At 33.0% G+C, this 20,702-nt stretch overlaps 1 protein-coding gene across 5 annotated transcripts in view; it reads left to right on the top strand.

Annotated features, from left to right (window-relative positions):
- The first annotated feature begins 1,438 nt into the window (after positions 1-1,438).
- Positions 1,439-20,702, top strand: part of LOC128192195 (uncharacterized) — a 39,938-nt gene continuing 20,674 nt past the window's right edge. The window contains exons 1-15 of one of the 5 annotated variants that reach the window (XM_052864686.1): positions 1,439-1,599; positions 1,813-1,967; positions 7,000-7,203; positions 8,387-8,567; positions 10,789-10,861; positions 11,244-11,309; positions 11,708-11,852; positions 12,133-12,183; positions 13,556-13,910; positions 15,720-15,818; positions 17,605-17,751; positions 19,105-19,248; positions 19,637-19,769; positions 20,033-20,103; positions 20,433-20,628. In XM_052864686.1, coding sequence (XP_052720646.1) covers positions 7,152-7,203; positions 8,387-8,567; positions 10,789-10,861; positions 11,244-11,309; positions 11,708-11,852; positions 12,133-12,183; positions 13,556-13,910; positions 15,720-15,818; positions 17,605-17,751; positions 19,105-19,248; positions 19,637-19,769; positions 20,033-20,103; positions 20,433-20,628 — 1,713 coding nt within the window. In that variant the 5' untranslated portion in view covers positions 1,439-1,599; positions 1,813-1,967; positions 7,000-7,151. Of the gene's footprint in view, positions 1,600-1,785; positions 1,968-6,747; positions 6,871-6,999; positions 7,204-8,386; positions 8,568-10,788; positions 10,862-11,243; positions 11,310-11,707; positions 11,853-12,132; positions 12,184-13,555; positions 13,911-14,379; positions 14,939-15,719; positions 15,819-17,604; positions 17,752-19,104; positions 19,249-19,636; positions 19,770-20,032; positions 20,104-20,432; positions 20,629-20,702 lie in introns of those variants that run through there. The other 4 variants (XM_052864687.1, XM_052864688.1, XM_052864690.1 and 1 more) reach the window with 4 other exon arrangements.

Below are 20,702 nucleotides of genomic sequence, written 5' to 3'. Positions count from 1 at the left end.
CTATCATTTAAAATTCTTCTTGCAGATACGTGTAATAAACATGTATCAAATTTGGTGGAGAATATTTTTGCATACACTAGCGTATGATACAGGCATGATAAATTCAGAGATGTCAAAAACATCCAACAATTCTGTTATTTAAGAATAATCCAATGTAGCTTAATTCTATCTTGTAATGTTTCTTAAATCTGTTTACATTCGCATATTGTGCTGTGTAATATAACTTTATATGTATACAGTGTCAAAAGTATCGGTAACACATTTTTGCCAAGTTTTGCAATATGTAACAGATGTGTAATTTGAAACATATCGCGAAATTACCGGTATTTTGTCTGTCATTATATTCCAATTGGAAAATTTTATACAGTGTTAAACACTAGAGACTCCATCTCTTTATGTGATTTACATGCATTTTACAATGGGAAAATGATTGCTGAGAAATCAGTTACAATATTAAATTGATCAGTTTAACAGTTGTTCCAAATGGCACGCCGCACAAATTGGTACATGATGTATACATTAGTTTGGCAATATGATATTTTTTGACACCTCAGAACTTACAAGTATAAGGAGTTATTTTTTTGTAGGGATCAAATAGGATTGACAAGTTGAAAGCATTTTTACACAATACTATATAGAATATATCAGAATTTCCAACAACAACAAAATCTTTGTTTTTTAACAGTTCCATTGTTTCAATTTTTGCTGATGTAATACCACTTTCAGTGTACCAGCTGTAATTAGCCTCATAATAGTTACACCTAGCTAGGTAGAAATGTTTTTTTATCAGGAATGATTATCTTCCAATTTTGTGTTCGGTGTAATATTTGTTCAGACATTTTCTACCACAGAGTGTATATTTACATTTCTTTTGTTTTGCTTCAGATTGCATTGGATGCATTTAAAAGTGTTTTATATTTTTAGGAAGTCAACGAATGCTTAAAGTCTAGTTGTAATTTCTCAGAGAAAGTCAAATGTGTGCATCGCTGTGACTAAATACCTGGGTACTGAATTTAAATGTTAATTGTAATTAATTTCAAGTTTTATGAACACATGCAAAAGAAATATTTTTAGCTGGGTTTTCAACTATCAGCTAGGTTTAGTCATCAAAGAAGTACATGTACTAGCTTTTTGAATAATTACTGGGTTTATTCATGTTTTAAAGATTGCTTTCCAAACATTTAGTCTGGTTAGCTGATACTTGCTTAAATTGTTTATCATCTTTTTTCCTCGATCTTACTTAAAAGGATAAGAAAGCTTTTTTTAAGGTAGATGAGAGGATTTTTAAGATAAAGTTTTTAAATGGGTATCTATGACGATTACTAGTATTTTTATAACAATTTATTCCCTCAGCAGTTTGGACAACATGTAACTTTACTGCCTATGTACATGTACTTTAATACCTACTGCTAAGGGGCTTATATGGATGCCTGATAAGATAAATTAATCTTTTTTCCTGATAAAGTAATTAAAAGTTCTGCAGGCAAGCTTTGTCCACAGTATAGTTGCAGATTTTCCTGGGGACACCTGTCTTACCTGGCCTACCTGCTTTTGGCTCAATGTATAAACAAATTTAGGAACATGCTGACCTTTTAACCTGTAAGTAATAATGCTCCACTTCTATTGACAATCAATATTGCTCCTTAAACAGAGTTACATAACTCATCAACCCTGTGTACATGTATTTAGAAGTTTAAATCGGACCCTATCTCAATCATGCATTACACCTTTCTCTTATGTGAACTTGGATAACTTGACAATGTTTGTACTGGGCCTTTAACAATGCTAAAGCCTTATCATTTGGTCTTGTAGGTAAAAGTGCTAAAAATATCGAAGCAGTTTAAAGCCTGTGAAGCGCGTCTATTGATCAGCTGTTTGCGCCCGGCTCCTGATCGTGGATATATTTTGTCTCTTTATACTGTATGTGCGAACGGATATAGCTGACTTTGTATTACTGTCTTTTACAGGTAAGCTGTTTGCAAAAAGTTAAATGCTCTCTCTCCACTGTTTTTTCTTTTACTTTGAAGGACATATCTTAGAGTCTTTTTTATTGATAAACCTTCGATCTGTTTATTTTCCATAATCCTGTCCGTTTTATTTGAGTGAAGATAAGTTTAGCAAAGAACTGTTGCGCACATGCATGCATGTTTACACTTTGAATTATAAACTTTTTTAAGAGATGCATAGCAGTCATTTGAAATGTAGAAAATATAGATGCAGCCAAGATGTATAGCAGTTATTTGAAATGTAGAAAATACAAAATGTATAGATGCAGCCAATAATTTGACATGCATTCAGAAGCTTTATAGTCCTCGAGAAGTGATCGATCGACTCACAATATTATTTTAAGTTTATACTTTTTGGGGCTCTTAAATACATGTATATATATAAAAGAAAAGACTACCGGTAATACCCAATAGGTTTTTATCCATGCATGCCATCATTGTTTGATAAACTTGATACAATTACAAAACCTTACCACTGTTTATATGTCTCAATTTACTTTAGCATTCAATCACTCTTAAGGTAAATGAAGCAAGTTTATAAAGAAAACCATGAGCGTTCAAACATTTCTTACCACGCAAAAGAAATTTGCTTTCATTTCACTCAGTCTCTCATCTTTCTTATGGGTTTCAATTGTCTGTACTTTTAAATTAATCGATGTTTTAGAAAAGCATGCATCATTTATTTTAAATTTGGCAACAAAGTACATACATCCTTGATATAAAAATACCTTGTTTATATATTGAACTATTAAATAAGAGTTATTTAAAAGTATCCAATAACTAGTATTACTCTTTAGCTTTGATCACAAATGTGTAGTAAAAGTCTTGATTCAAGAGATTATAGGTGAAGGATTCATATGGAGTCTCTGTTTTTAGCCACAGATTTATTTTTGCTGTTAAGTTTACACCTATTGAATTTGAGTAACATACTTGAGTATTAAGATACAAATTTAAGTACATGTATGTGTATATGTATGTTGATTTAGTGCTCAAGTACCTAAAATTGCTTAAAATGCTTTTAAAAAAAAGACATACCAGTATATTTTAATTGTCATAGAAATGCACGCAATTTTTCTTTCATTACTTATGAAATTACAATTGATCAACAAGGTGAAATAAAATTCATCGTTCTCTCAACTAAGAAAATTTATATTTTTTTGCATCGAACATTAATTATAAAAGCCCATGAGACAGTACCCTTCATGTAAAAAGTCCTAATAATTACCTTTATGGAGTGCAGACATAGTGTTTGCCCTGTGTTTTATATTTAGACATTTTTCACCATGATTCATGACTTGAAATCACACAGAAAGGTGGGTGATTTTAATGAAGAACAAAATTGCCAAACTTCCTTTTACTAAGGTTCAAAAGTCACACAATTCTAGATAACACCCACAGACAGAGCAGAAAGCATGGCAATTACTGTATAGCCCAGTTTGTACAAGATCTAAGCCATGATTGTCATGATTCATTACTTACTATAGAGACAAAGACTGTATATTTAAGATTTTTATTTTATTCTTGGGTTAATCTTGTCTTGGGTGTTTGTATTGTGTCTTCTATTGTTGGATTTTTATCTGTGTGTGCAGTATTTTGAAATGCACCTTTATGTGCTGGTTAATGAACTAACTCATGTATACCTCCAGACACATGGAATTATTTCATTATTTGAGTTTCAAAGGTTTAAAGCACTGTCCAGAATAAAGTGTGTAATTTGGACCTCCAAGAAGAGTTCATGGAAATTATGCTGAAGTTCCATATAGAAGTAAAGTTGTTATTTTTGTAACTACTTTATCAGTATATTTTTGGGGGTAGAATCATTAATCATGTTCAAATAGATCCACTTTTTATAATTAATAAAAAGATTGAATTACTCTCTGTGATTGATGTATTAAGTTTGTAGTATATTGGATATACTGTGTTACAACGAAGGTATCAAATATCATGCCCTATATCTTTGGCATCATGGTGATCTTCCAAAAATTCAGGCTTGGAGAGTGGACTACTGTCTACAGCCTTATTTGTCATCACTTCCTGGTGTTAACATAACAGTTACCTGCAAATTAGCATGTCCAGTAAGATAAAACCTTAGCATTATGTAATTCTCTCTCTCTCTCTCTCTCTCTCTCTCTCTCAGAAATGGTTATAATAATTGCATAGCTGTCTTAGAATATGGGAAGATGCGTAAAAAGTTGTCTTTATATGTTCTTCAATAATGTTGAAACTTTTCATTCTTTCTTATTTACTGTAAAATTGGTTATTTACACGTGGAGGAAATTTACACTATTTAGGCGTTAAGATTAAAACCCCGCAAAATACCCCCGCGCATATGGTAAAAAAATCAAAACTCAAGTGTGGTAAATTGCGCATCTGTGTATTTAATACCCATGCATATTGTTGGACTATAGAAAACGTGTACTTAACAGCATAAATAACCATTTTACAGTATCCGAAATGTTGTGATCTATAAATGAATACTTATCAAACTCAGTGGGTCCCAGTCAACAATTTCTTTGATATATGATTATCAATATAGCAATAATATATTTCTATCATACTGTAACATTAATGCAAGAATGAGAAAAATATAATTATACTGATTCCTACGCAAAAAACGGGTATTACGAAATGATGACCGATGATAAATGGAAAGGCATTCATGACAGATGTAGATCAAATTATGGTACTTTATTTTCATTTGGGATCTGTTATTTGTGAATTATAGTGAAGAACAGTTTTCCTTGTCAGTGTCGTAGAAAACCATGTTTTCCCAAATACCTACCTGTCTTAAGATAACTGACCTACCGTATATGAATCAAATTTCTATTTAGATTTTCGTGATTGTAAAAAATGCTCCAGGGACTTGGGACAGTTTGTTTGGAGGACTAAGTTCTTGATGTTTTGGCCATTTAAAATAAAAATCACAATTCCTTTTGCTACAATCCAGCCATGAAATTCAGCCAAAATAACATTTCATACATCCTTTATGCTTGATAGATATTGATGTTTAGATACCCAAATGTGATGCTTCACTCTCTCTCTCTCTCTCTCTTTCTCTCTCTCTCTCTAACAAACACACATTGTTCAATACATCATGAACTTGATCAGTCTTGTAGCTGTTTATTAGTGGAGGAAACTTTAACTTGGTGAAAAATTATCTTGACATTTAATCTGATTAAAAACCGCCGTTGTTGATACATCAATATATACATGTACATTGTACTAGCTCAGACACTGCTTAAATTTCCTTCGGTAGTGTAATCTTTTCCTATCATCTGCTGAATTGCTTTGATGTTATATACATTAGTTATCAATAAATAATCATACATATATATTTACATTTTTTTTACAATATGAATATGTGATATAACTCATTTAAATTACAGTAAAACACGCTTATAACAAAGTCCCAGGGACGGGCAATTTTACTTCGTTATATGCCTAATTCGTTATATCTGTGAAGTTTACAACATGAAATAGAGTCTTGGGGAATGAAGTTCACTTCACTGTAAGCGTCAATTCATTATAAGCATGTTCGCTATAACCGTGTTTTAGTGTATAATATTTTTAACCATAAGCCCGTTAAGACTTAATGGTTACATCATTATAAAAAAATCAAAAAGCTGTCACTTGTGTTTTCATTTTAAGACCTATGTTTTGGAGAGAGAAAAAAATCGTAATATAATTTGCATTAAAGTTTCCAATGGAAAAAATGTAAAATCTTGTAAAATGACAAATGTGTCTTATGTGCTAAGCTAAGGTGCTCTATGAAGAAATTAAATAGTTTCCTCTAGTGGATCTTCTTAATGTGAATCATTTGCTTCAGAGATTATCAATGTTATATTTATCACGCTTGGGTTTCGAAGTTCAGTGAACTGGCTCACATTGTTTGTCCCGTTAATTGAAAGTTGGGATACATAGGTACAAACTGATCCCGGCCAGGGAATAGTGAGCCCATGGGATCAATACACTGAATCATGGTAAGGTAAGGAGAACCCTTGGGGGGCTTTACAAGGGGAACACAGGATTTGATTGATGGATGGATGCCGGGCAACAAAAGGCTCGATGGCAAGCGGTGCAGCAGTTTTAGCAATGCAAAGCACGAAGGTTTTTTTTTGCAAGATGAGGGCTAGCTAAGCAATGTGAAATATATCTACACATGTATATAGGTGAGATGAAATTTTGCCAAAATAGACCCTGTTGTAACAGATGTTGCCAGTTATTGATTTCTATAAGATGGAAATTCAATATTAGCATAGAGGTATACACAAATAGGTAAAGATTGGGTTCTGTGTCAAATGTCCTTGATTTATTATTTTTTTTTCAAAATATTTTTGTCATAACTCAATCAACCGAATTTGTTTTATGAATTTTAAAATCTTATTAAACTTTGAATAAATGTTTTTTAACCCTCTTTTTTTGCGACTCAGAATTTGATATGAAATTATGTTTTTGCAAAAGTGTAGAAAACAGATAAAATAGAACAATTAGAACAATTAGAACAAGTAGTTAATCTGCTAAAGCCACATATGTTTGATTTTTTATATTAAAAATCGAATGAAAAGATTTATGATGGAAATAAAACTATTAACTGATTTTTTTTCTAAAGAGGTTAATAAAATCTGTATTGATTGTTATTAGTCACATATTGATTAGATATCTAGTGAATCTTCAAGGTCTGAATGTTACGAGAAAAATAAGCGAATTGAGGTATCAATAAGCAAGACATTCAGTCACCAATATTAAGTCATACAATGGGAGTGATTTTGTTTCTACAATAGACTATACACGTTTGTATTGTGAGCTTAAGGAGCATCAAGGAATTGTAATGTGAATTAATATCTACAAATTCCATCAGACACAGGTATTAATAATATTACTCTGTGTTCACTGGTGTTGTTAAGTTATAACGCAATTTCAGCTATAATATATATATACGGTATACAATATTCCACTAATATATTGATTTCCATGTAAATGTCCAATTCAACAGGTGCAAACTTAATTATCAGGGAGAGGAAATTGCTGCCGAACCCAGTGCCTGAGTTTGTGTCAGTGATTGGGTCGTACCTCAAGGGTTCGTTCTGGATTTACTGATGTGAAGCCCCCCTCTGACCATCATGTGACAAAGGGAGACATTCCGTCATGGCAGGATGGCACAGCCTCTCCGGGCACCTCTATTTCAGAACAGCTGGAGGTGAGTCTGGTTTTTCCATCTACAGTACAACACAGATATAGCGAATATGCTTATAGTGAATGCACACTTAATGCACTGTCCTCTAATATCTAAATTTATGCACAGTATGTCTATTAGATATAACAAATAATGGTTGTAAGGAATCCAAAATGTTCTTCTCTGACATTTGGCTTTATTGTCTATCTTTAACTGTATTTGTTTATTTGTATTTATGGAACTCAAACTTCAGTATGGTTAGTGAGGTGGCTTAATTAGCTCTAGATATAAAGTCATTCATGGGGGATATGCATGTATGTAATGCATGTACTGATGAAGCATGGGAATGGAGCCTTTTTTTTTTATATGCATGTTAATCTAATGAGCAGTCAGACAATAAAGATCCAAAAATTCAAACAATGAAATACTTTTCTTGGCAGTTCATTAAAAGATAGCATGCAATGCAGTAATTCTTTATAGATCATTTGAACCACTAAGGAAATCATCTTATTGTTTATATTTACATCTGTCTCTGAATCTCTCTTAGATTGTTGATCTAAAGTAAATGATTTAGGTACTTTAACAAAACTCGCATTGATGGAATGATTGCTCTCTCTCTCTCTCTCTCTCTCTCTCTCTCTCTCTCTCTCTCTCTCTCAAAACAATAAGGGTGTTATTTTTGAGTTTATGACATTCCCAAAGAAGGTAATAACCAGAATAAATCATTACATTATAATCAACTCAGGAAATTTGTCAGACTATTGACCAGGGTCTCTATTTATTATCTTTAATCTGAAGATGGTCGGGTAATGACATGTAACAGCTGCTTTTTTCATCACTGCAAGCTTCGTCAACAAGATCTATAATGAACCAAAAGAAGTCCATGACATGCCAATGCTTGTCACCAATGCTGGCCTTTTCTTTTCACATGTCTACTGGCTTTACATCAATGATGGTTCCGTCATCATCTTGCTGTTTTAATAACATTTTTTATAGAGAATTCAAGCAACTTTTCGAAAGATCAATTTAGATAGTTGTTATATCAGCATATTTTATGCTAAGCAACTACTAAATTTAGCCTAGGACTGGATGTATCAATTAGCAAGTACATGTTTCGGTACTTGACTTTTGGAACCTGAATTAATCCGTTGTTGTAGTGATAAAAAAATTCCTGTCTGAAACTCCTTTTTTTTTTAACCTTTTGCAGGAATCAGCCTTCTGAAGACAAAGAAACGTGTGTGGTGTGTCCTGGAAGAAAGCAAGAGCCAGTTAGTTTACTATAGGAATGAGGAGGATGTCCACACCGGGAAATCCCCCCTTGGGAGCCTCAGTCTGATCGGTGCTGCCATCTCATTGGACCTGGACAACAACAACCAGTTCATCATTCTGTGAGTCTGGTTGTTTGATTTGTCTCATGCTACATCAGATCCTTATCAATCATTACTGTAGATTTCTTATTTTCCACACATACTTGGTTTGCTGTGATTCTGCCTTCTGCCATATTGTGTCAATTTGTGGGAAAATAAAAATTGTGGGCAAAGAAGTTTTTTAATCATTTCATTTGATTTTTTGGGCCAAATCAGGCCATATTTCTCCAACAGAGTGTCTTGAAGGATATGTGCAGTGGCCTCAAACCAAGTTTCTTGCTTAAAGGTCAAGGTCAAAGTAGACACATTTGTAAGTTCCATGTCCAGATCATATATCTTTTTCCATTACCCCAACTCATTTCATACTTTACTCAAAGTGCATTTGGAGTAAGGGCGTGCATTGATTATAAACAAACCTTATATGCAGCAGATATCTCTGAAATTCAATTTAGACCATAATTTCTCTCCTCTTGACTCATGCAATCATAGCTGGATTTTACAATATGTAAGGGATGTAGAGTGAATCATGTTTCTACATCCAAGGCCAAGATCATGGCAGACCTCTGTTTAAAATTCTTGTTCCCAGACTATTTGTTTTGTTTTGCCTTTAAGCCTTTATATCTGCCTTATACTGTGTCTAGAACTTAATTTCAATTTGGGAGGTAGAATTCAAGCAAAGTCCTCCAATTTCTTTTCAGTGTTTTGTTCTTTATCAAATCAGTGCCCTTTGAAGTTAATCACAATCTCAGTGATATAAAAGTTTCTTGGAGTTTTCAAAACAGAACCTTTAGAAAGTTATACAGTTGCACGTTTTGGGTGAAGGTCTTATATTTATCATATTCAAACAGTGCTCTAGAGGTCGACTTTAAATTCATGAAACTTTTTAAAATTCCATATCTTAAACCAATATTTAAACCAATTTTCTTTGGTTCTAAATTGCTCTCATTTATGGCTTCATTCAAGCAGCTCTCCTTAAATTGTGTTTTTGAAATGGCTGAGTGGGAATCAATTTTAGCTAGTGCTTTGAATTGTTATATGTCTATTATGCATATGTATAGCCTGATTTGAACTAGTGTATTTACTTTTATGTTACATGTAACAACCATAGAAAGACCTTGAACAAGTTAATAAGCTCACTGGATGACAACAGCAGATGGTGACATTCATTATTGGAAACGTTATCAGAACAGTTCATTTGTTTCTGAATTTGTCATGTCCTCTTGCAAAATGAATGTCAAGGTCATTTGATTGATGGCTATTTATGTCCGTGTGCAGAGTTACAAATTTGTGGTTGATGTATATTAATTCAACTTCAGAAACAAAATTGTCGAAGTCTTTGTTTTTGGTTTGTAATTTTTATTTCTGTTGATCAATAAAGTAACTATGTCAAAAACCCAGGTGGGAATTCAGTTAACTAATTTTGCAAATTAAATTTTGTAAAAGTTAAAGGGTGTCTTCTTTTAAGTGACACCGCTGACAAAAGTATATGTACAAAATTTCTGAAGTGTTTGTTTTAGATGTTTTTGGCTTGCAATTTTTATTTTTGTTGACCAATAAAGTACTTACCACGATCATTTAAAACTCTTTTCTTTTAAGTGACACCGCTGACACATGTATGTTGCTGTAACTAGTGACTTTAGAAAGATTACATGAACCCAATTGATTTTTTGCGCTGTTTAAATAAATCTGATGGAAACCCAGCCAGATGTTAGTGACCTTACGGCTAGCTGTGATAATATAAACGTTATTTATCGAGTGACAATGTCTTTGTTTCTAGAATAGATGTATTTTTTGTTAATATTAGAATAAAGCAAATGACTATGCAGAATTTTTTTTTTTTTTGCAAGCTGTACTATATAATTTTATAATTGCAAAAGTTTGATTTGCTTAATCATGATTAAGAATGCTCATTAGCTAATACTTAGTAATTACAACCCTACAGTTCACAAATATGATATACCTTGTTTGACTATAATGTCCAAGTACAGAGATAAGTGAAAATATGTCAGGTCAATTTGTTCTGTTATTGAAAATAAAGGAAATTTTACTTAGTGTAACGTAGAATTTACTTTATTTTAAACAAACGAAATTTGGACTCTGTATAGCGTTATTGTAGGGGATTTTTTTTTAACTTTTGGGAAACTGTTGATTTTTTAAATAGATTTTTTTCTTGATAATATGAATAATAATTGATCTTTTACTTTTTGATTTCTAACTGATTTATAATTGATCTTTTTCTCAGATCCAATGGCAAAGAACACCTGTTCACAGCGGAGAACCATGAGTCGATGATGATATGGCTCCTGGGACTACAGGTCAGTGTGCAAAAGGATCAAGTGACAGGGCACCTGCATCGGAATGAATTGTACAATTGTTCTTAATTAAAGGTCCATCATTAAAACTGAAGATCAGTTACACATAAAATGTTTTTGACTCCAGTCCAGTTTTATGATTTTTATGAATTTGAAAATTAAATCTCCCCCAAAATGTTTTAATTTTGTGAAAATCACCAAAGAATTACATTCAGTAACAAGGTTTTAGTTCTTTTTCAATGAAAAATTACGTTTGTATTTATCCATTTTGATTCATTTGTATTGATATATATCTGAGTTGTAACTTTATCATCCTCTACATGCAGTTTCATCATCATCATCATCATCGTCATCATCATCATCATCCTTTACTTTTTTCTTTTAGGCCAGAAGAGATTTGACTGTGTGCAATGGAACAGATGAGACAGATGAATGTTTACCCAAGTCGAGGGTGAGTGTCTGTATGAAAACATTAGCATCAAAACATGTACCACATTGTACAACTTAATATGACACAATCAGTCATGTTAAGAATATTTAATAAAATACATAAATGCCAAAAAAGAGCACTTATATTGTTCTCCGTATTTGTTTGATGCTCTTCTGTCTCTCAAGAAAAGCATGTTTTTAAAGTAGATTTACTGTAGTTGAATTAACTTTTTAACCTCATGTAATTGCCAACAAAAGGCAATTTGTCCTTGAATTGTTTTGATGTAGATAAACATATGTACATTACCATAAATTGATCTTTAAGGTGGATGGCTACACTTTAGGTGACTAGATACCAGGTCTATATACTGGCTTGCATTACTAGCTGCTGTACTTATAAAGATAAATTGATACTTACAGCACATAAACAATAGAGCAGACGCAATTGGAACATCTGCCATTAACAAGACTGCTGCGTCTGTGTCTCGCAGGAAGCAGAACTGGCACAGCAAGGTGCGAGCCACTGAGTCCTTTGACTCGGGAATGACTCACTACCGATCCAAAGGTATCTCAAAAAAATCTCATTCACTTAGGCCCAAAGTTTTTGAATCATTCAGCATCAATTTGTTTACTTAAAATGAAAAAGTTGACTACCCAAAAGATTAAAATACTCTCTGTCACTTATTTTCCCAATTTCTTATTTTTGACAAATGGGTTGTGTTTATGGTTGAAAAGTTAATGTGCCAAAACAAATGTCACCCTATCATCAGTTATTCATAAAGAATCCTTGTGCTCAGTTAAATGATACACACGACAATATCTCTTCATTTGATAATTGTAACCAGGAGAACCAGATAGCTTGGAAAGATCCCGCTCCCTTCCTCCAGTATTTGAAGGTAACTTGTAATAGAGCTACTGTAAACTGGGATATTTTTACAGGCTGTAAAATTTTGCAAATTTCATGCATGTTATGTAACATTTTTTTTATGGAATTTGAAAAAAAAATTGGAACAACCTATTGAAATGATTTTCAAATAGTTACTATTTCGTTGTAATTATTTTTGTCCTCAAGTTTGCAAACTTTTTCATCCTGCAAAGTTTTCCATATTTACAGTGCATGGCTGCATACATCATTCTCATTTACTTATCCATTTTAGAAACCTTCAGAATTACAAATAATTAATAATCCAGGATTTTCTTGACCTTTTTGCCACAGCTCTAACTGAGATTGATATCTAAACTTTGCACACTTTTAATTTCTGAAGACTAAACAAGCTGATCTCAAATGAAATAAAGTAGCATTGGAACAAACAAGGAGATGATGTTTGCTGTAAAAAATAGGAGTTCAAATTTACTGTATACTGGGATATATTCGCCCCCGTTTTATTTTCACTTCTTTTGCCCTCGTTGTCAGCGGGCGCATTTAAGACTGGGTGAATTCCAGTATCTCAGATTATTTCTCTTTAAACACAACTATGTCTGGGCAGATTCAAGTTGTGATGAAACCATTTTTAAGTAAAGAAGGGTGAAAATAACATGGGGCGAAAATAACCCTGTATACAGTATTCCTTCCATGTATCCTCATTAAGATTTGACTTGGGTAGGACATATGGGCTTTTGCTATTACCAGAGTTGTTTACATACAAGTCTAAATATTATATCCAAACCATATCTCACCCCCTGACTTTGGCCTTCTAATTTCTTTTAACATTACTGTCTTAAATGCCTGTAGTTACAAGAAGGAAATCAGCATGACAAAACTTTCGGAAGAGGTTGTTTCTTTCTCTTTATTTAGAGTCTGATTTTACTCATGTAGCATGCAGGTCAATGTGTTTTCAACCTTCATGTAACTGGAAAAACAGAAATTAGAATAATTTTGTTTCAAAACCAATTAATATGTATGTTACAATTTAGCATCACCTTTAGATGAACATGATTTGTAATTTTTTTTACAATGTAGATTTGCTAGTAAAAAGTCTTTGTAATTGTTATTTTATTAATGGTGATAAGTAAGTTTTTTTGAGACATTGATTTTGGGAAATGTTACAGTTGCTTATATAGAAAGGGTTAAAAGACCCAGTTTTACAGTTGACAATGAAGTAAGTCAGTCAGTCAAGGTTCAAAAATTGCTAAAATTAGGAAGGGTATGTACATAGCTTATGGAGTTCACTTTCCTAAATTTTAGCATTACCGGTACATACATTTAGTTAACTTTGTATTTGATTTCAGTTTTCTTCCTTTAAAGAATTTATTTATTCCATTGTTCAGCAGTGGAATGTCCTCCTCTATCAATGATCAAAACCCCTACAAAGTCCAGCATGAGTAAAAGCTTTGAGGGGCGCCTGTCCAAAGACTCGGGGGTGGGACTCTCCTGCCAGAGCTGGAAGTTCTCCACACTAAGCCTGGACAATCACCACAAGGTGCTGAGAGAACTCTGCAGGGAGGAGTCTATCAGTAGTGACGATGACGTGTTCAAGGAACTGATGAACGAGGAGGCAGTGGGGTATTCCGACCCCCACCCCCCAAAACACATCATCAACTCGCGAGTGGAGGAGGAGGATGCTAAGCTAGAGGCAGGAGAACAGGGAGAGCTTATAAATGGAGACCAGAATGTTGGAAGCTGGTAAGTTTAGTAGATCATGGGAAGGAGATTTGTTTTTCAGATAACGTGCCATTGTATTTTTTTGGCAGAGTCAGATTGTAGGATTGAAATGATAACATGCCATGTTTTTTTTTTAAGGCAGATTGAACTGATATTGGTTCATATGTTGCAAAATTGGTTTCATTTTAAGCAACTACCAGGTAATTAAACTATCTGAACCAGATATTTAAGGACTGGAGTTACTTAGAGTTCAGTCTGTTGATTTATTCTAAATAGAATGATTGTATGTCATGATAAATCTATGTATATGCATAGTTATTTGGTACAGAAATAGGCACATGCCATTGTTTTTATCTCTCGTACATATTGAGATTTGAAAGATAAAACTGATTTAAACAGGAGGTTAGAATTCATTTTTTTTTTAATTTATTTCAAATGTAAAATGATGTCATGATAAATTCCATGCATGGCTGCATAGCGTGCACTGTAAGAACACTCTCTCTACCAGAAAGTGTTAGCACTGTTGGTATGCACTGATAAACGAATTGCAAAGTACACAGACATTTGCATGTACAGAGAGCTACATGAAAACGTACCCTCTCTCTGTCCGTCTTTTTATCAGCTTGATGTGGTTTCTGTCGACATGTTTGTCCAAAACACCTAATGCATATCAACAGAAGGTCCCCCTGTATATGTCTATTGATTTTTTTGTAACTAATGTGTGTCATACATGCAAGATGATGTATCACCTGTTAGGGGATGAGTAAGAAATTGCTAAATTGATTCTATATTGTCCTCAGAATCCCCATTTACCTATCATTTGATACAAATTGGAAGTGATGGAAATGAATTCACGGATAGAGTGTTAACAGAAATATGAGAACATTTTCATGAACATTCAATGGGTACTCTGGTTGTTAATTCTGAGAAAGTTTACTGGGTACATGTAGTGGAGCCATGAATTTCTTGATAGAGAAGTTGGAGAATGCTCGGATTACTTTAAATCGGATGATAGAATCAGATGATGAGGATGTTGATTCAGATATATGGTAAAGTTTGGAGAATAATGAGTTTTCAATAAGCATACCACTTGAAAGAAAAATAAATATAAACTTGAGGATTACATTTATCAACTTTATCGCATGTTGTCACCTTTTGGGTTAATAAAACGTGGGATTATTTTCTGGTTAATCCAGTTTGCAAAGCTTTTTAAAAAAATCAGTGCTAAATTTTATTAAGTAGTTTTTAAACTTGTCTTTTCCTATTCTTTATGCCTTATATTACGCGCGTACTTAATTCCACGATCTCACTGGTTTGTATAAAATCATGAGAATGTAATATCGCGAATGTGGAACTCTTCTCCTTGTTTCCCATAGTTCTTAACTCTCAGAAAATGATGGCGGGATTGTAAAATTTGCGAAAGATGCTTCTCACGATTTACGCGGATATTAATTCCTCTCGTTTGATTAGGAAACTACAGTAATATTTGATTATTCCTATGCAATATGCAGTGCAATATGCATATCTTTTCAGTATCACTATACAAGTTCTTCAATTAAAATGTCTGTATCTTCCTTGAATCAAAACAAGTATTTTTCCAAAGCAATTATTCTGTTCTTGTATGTCTATTTTTACATTTCTGATGCCCTTAACTTTTTTATTTTTATTAATCGTAGTCCCTATATTTAAACATATAATTATACACTGGGGAATTTAAAGATAATAGAATCTTGCACAAAGATGCAAATACTTTTCCCATTTTTAGACTTAATATCTATATTTCATTTGTGACAGTGTAATGAGAGAGTTAATTCTATTGTTATCTTTCAGCAGCTCTCTGTCCGTCTCCAGTGATTCGGCCATTGACAGAGGCGACACTTCCTCCACCGAGCTGGCCAATCGCCTGGTGGAACTGGAGAAGGAACTCATGTACGTACCACGGCATATGACACCACCCAAGTCAAATTGGATACCAAATTTATCGTTATCATCGTATATATTTGATATGAGTTGCCAGTTTTTGACCAATATATATCATATATCAATGCAATATGAAGCACATTTTTCGGCTCTTTTGATCTAATGAAAAAAACAATCATGTTTCATTTTGATAATATCGGATGAACATTATTGATTAAATTATTTTGTTATTTTCCTTATTAATCATAAATACCAATAAATTGAGACCCCAATACCTTGATGTGACATAGTATTAATTTGCATATCATCCGTCTTATAATAGAATGAAGGTATTCCTCAGTTGAGTTTAATTGTCACAGGGTTTGAAAAAAAAAACATGTTATACTTACTAATGAAGCATTAGATTTAGCTATCTATGTCTCAACATATTTCTACTTTTGATAATTTTTTGTTATTCAATTGTGTTAATATTACAAAAAAATATCACAAATGTAAGCTAATGTTCAAATAAGTATTCAGGTTGCAGATATTTTATATAACTCCATAAACATCAATTGTTAATGATGTCCATGATTTTACTTACTAGTAAGGTTATAAGAGTACTAGCTTGTGAAAATCTCATTTTACATAATACATTAAAAATGGTTTGATATATTTGGTCATTGCATAGCATATATGCATAAACAAGTCATCTTGTAAAATTTGTTAGATGTGTGCATTGAAATTTATTTCATAATTTATTATAAAAAGAGTACGTTATAACATACATTCATGCAAACTACCAATACTCTAAAAATTCTTCAATTGATGTTAGTGAAAGCTAAGCTATGATTGTAAAAGTGTGGAGATGACTTCGGATAGTCATGTTTTCATGAATGTATGAAGGTTGTAGAGTAAGCCCCATGCAGTACGTGTGTCCTGTTCTATGATTCATCTGAACAGCTGTCGCACTGTGATCTTGTGTTATATTAACAGCAGGCATTTTGTCGATGTATAACAACACAGTTTGTATTCTGCAGGGCATACAATTATTTGTAGGCAATATAAGGATGAGTAATACTGTGAAATCTCGCACACACATCAGCATTTTTTTTATGGACTTTATTTGTGAAAAAAAAAATTCAAAAGACCCGTAGCCAACACATCTTACAACTAGGTAGTAGTACAGATTGATTTGTCTCCCTTGAGGAGATGTTTATTGCATCCTCCTTCAAAAAAGATTAAAAATTGGTGCAGATAGTCAAAAATCTAAAGTTATGACATGACTCAAAGTCATTTATTGCAGGTCAAGGTTTTAAAGAATTTATTTATCGCAGCTTTTTTTGTCAAAGAATTATCTTTTAACAAATTTTATCCATTTTGAAAATTTTTTTAAATGATCAAATTAAGAGTGGTCAGATTACATGTGACCTGAAAGTGTATCATGACCGGAACAAAATTTATTAAATAAAGGTCAAGGTCACATAATCTATTGAACTAAAAATAAAACTACTTATAGCTTTTGTTACAACTTGAAGGTATATTACTGTGTTTAAGTTTCTTTAGAAATTACCGCTTTTGTAATTTTCAAAATATAAGTAGTCTGAAGTAAGCTATCCCCAACAATGTACATCGTATATTACAAGTCATAATTAACACAATGACATTTATCTGTCAATCTGATTGCCAAGATTTAGATGCCCTGCATAGTTTACTGAAAACTTTGCATGACTGGTAATAATTAATGACATTATAGAGATCTTGTGAAACATTCTTAATTACAATGTTATAAGAATTTTCACTCATATGATTTCAGTTCAACAAAATGTGAATTGGCTAAAGTAATGAACAGACAAGCTGGGCTGCAAGAACTATTGGCTCAAAGGGACGACGCAATTCGGTTCCTGGAGGGTAGGCTGGACACATCAAACTTAGTGGACAAAAACTTGTCTGGGAAATCGGGGTAGGTTTCACAGACCAAAAATTTGACTTACAACTCTCATCCTTTCCAAAAAAAGAAAAACAATTGATGGAAAGAAAATTATCTTTACCATTAATTTGAATATCATTTAAACAAGGTTTGATGTTTGTTGATATATGAAAAACAGAGTATTATTTGAATTTGGAATTATTTTAATTCTTGGAATTTAGAGAAACAGTGAAAAGTAGCCTTAGTCACTACTAATTCATCAACTAACCGTGGATTTTAAACAGTCAGTGTAATACAGGGCATTACTTCAAATGCCCTTAGTTTCTTGATGTGGAAACTAAAATTTATCAATATCATTTATATTACATAAGTATTCAATAAAACAAAAAAATTAAAATGTCTGTAGCTATTGAATAATAAAAAAACATTCAGTCATGTATATCTTACACACTGGATTTATTCTTTCAAAAATATGTATGTATTTTTTTTTTGTAGATGGTATGATCTAAGTTCTTTTGTTAGGTGCTTGAGTAAAAATTCTTCAGGATTCACTGGAAGTTAGTAAATCCAGGATTTGCTAACCCCTATTGGGCGCATGCCTTAGGTTTTCTTTGGGGTTAGTAAATCCAGGATTTGCTAACCCCTATTGAGCGCATGCGTGCGCTGTCTTTGGTTAGTAAATCCAGGATTTACTAACCCCCCCCCCCCCGACCCTCTTGACACACGTTCCAGTCCGTCCTTTTAAGCATTCAGTTGAAGAGATAATCCAAGACGCCCGGATGATAACGTTGAAAAATTGCGCAAGGTGTCCCGAGTACTTCCGAATGGAGAAAAGATCTCAACATTCCCAATTATAAATCTCCGTAGGAAACCTGTGAATTTTTATGGGGGAAAAATGATAATGTGTGAATAAAGTTATCTTGGGAATTTCCTCTTTCATCGATTTTAATTGCACTTCTGTCACAGCAGGTATGTGTGTTTATATTAAAGATCTTTCAAATATGCAGCATAAATATCTTGGGACAGACTATAGTACTTCTTGCAATATTTTGAATTTATTCATATTTCTTTGTTTTCCTTCATTCTTTTTTTTTTTTGGTCGTCCTAAATCCAACATGCAGTCGACTCCATTGTTGTACATGATCACTTCCGGGTACATGTGTATGTCCACTTCTTGGTATTTCTAATCACCTTGTAAAACAACGAGTTATATAAAATATTATTGAAGTAATGCCCTGTATTACACTGACTGTTTAAAATCCACGGTTAGTTGATGAATTAGTAGTGACTAAGGCTACTTTTCACTGTTTCTCTAAATTCCAAGAATTAAAATAATTCCAAATTCAAATAATACTCTGTTGAAAGAAGAAATAATGATGTTTGCAGGAAATTACCACCTGTTAAAAATGAGAAGGAACTTCAAGAGAGACTCAGAATTCTACAGAACCAAAACAGATTCCTAAACGAGGAAGTGAAAAAGCTGGCCAAGTTAAGACAGACTGACAGGTCCACTTTCTACCAACAAGAGGAGTAAGAGCCATATTCATTGTTTACTGCACATCAAATCAAAAAATAATTGCTTAGTCTATTAAGGAGTTGTGCAAATGGCCCAAGATAAAGTCTTATTGTCTCCGCAACACTTTCAAAAAATTTATACTGGATTTTATTTGCCTAAAACCCTGGATACTTTTTTTGCACATATCCATTATTCTTTATTTTGTTTATATTTGAGAATGTAATGTTGGTACATGTAGTTAAGTCAAAGAAGATTCTTTAATGATTATCTACATGTAGGTCTTCTTATAGGCTATGCATGCATTAGTCATTCAACCAGTATACAACTATACATGTAGATTAAGCATTGAATCTTGAAATCTTAATCCGAATGATCTCAAAATGTTTACAATATATGTTTCAGTAAAGTAAGAGCACTAGAGGCTGAAATAGAGAAATGGCGTCTGGATTATGTATCCCTTATCCAGTCCAGTATCCGGTTCTCTGGATGTGATACAATGGATGATGCGGAGCTTGTTCTGTTCGGAGGAGACAGGGTAGGGGGAGTCTACTCTTCAATTTTTTTCTGGATCTTAACAAACAATTGATAATTTTATTATTTCTCATCAATGTCCATTTTTTATACCAATTTAAATATGCTATTTATCTGTGTCATAAAAAAAATCTTTTTTAAAATTGAAATCTTAAAATTATTATATGATGTTACCTTATTATATACAACAGTTTACATATATTATCTAAAAGAATTATTGAATAACTTATATGGTCATATCATCTATTTGTGTGTTTACTCTTCTAGCATAAGAGAAAAATTCAGAGATTGTTGGAGGAAGCCAGAAGTGTTAACCCTAGTCTTCCAACTTATGAAAGGTAAATTTGAATCAGTCAGTTCAACAATATTTCATGTGATGCAAAGAATATGTTTTGGCTTTGTTCAGAAATTAGTGAAAAAAGAAAGGAAATTCAGTGTCTGTTGAAAATTTTTGAAAATTTAAATTTGTTTCAAATTCTTTTATTACAATATGTTTTGGTCAGACCTGATCACTTCTGCTTGTTTGCTCAACTCTGTATAAGCAGTTTACTCTCATTATGTCCATGCAAGAATTACATTTTGACCTGTTCTACAAAGAGAGAAAATAAAAACCATGCCTTTTCACTAGTCCTTCTTTAATTTTAAAACTAATTGCTCTGTGTTTCAGCCTTGCCAATGGCGAGGTCCATGTGGACAGCTACGGATTTCGGCATGTGTTTGAGGACACCTCCAACGGTCTCCTACTTCACTACCTATGTCAGGAGCTAACCCTACACTACTTGATGCAGGCAGGGTCATATGAAGAGCATCAGAGAAAGTGGACCCATTTCATGAGACTGCATGGGAAATCTATGGCCAATCATGTATGAAGCAATTGCCTGTTTTTCTTTTAAATTGCTAACATTTTTTTTTCATGTGTAGATAATTTTTATATACA

The sequence above is a fragment of the Crassostrea angulata genome, chromosome 7, assembly GCF_025612915.1.
Source record: "Crassostrea angulata isolate pt1a10 chromosome 7, ASM2561291v2, whole genome shotgun sequence".
Classification (NCBI taxonomy): Eukaryota; Metazoa; Mollusca; class Bivalvia; order Ostreida; family Ostreidae; genus Magallana; species Magallana angulata.
The sequence above is the reverse complement of the archived record's forward strand: the minus strand, read 5'-3'. Positions and strand labels throughout refer to the sequence as shown.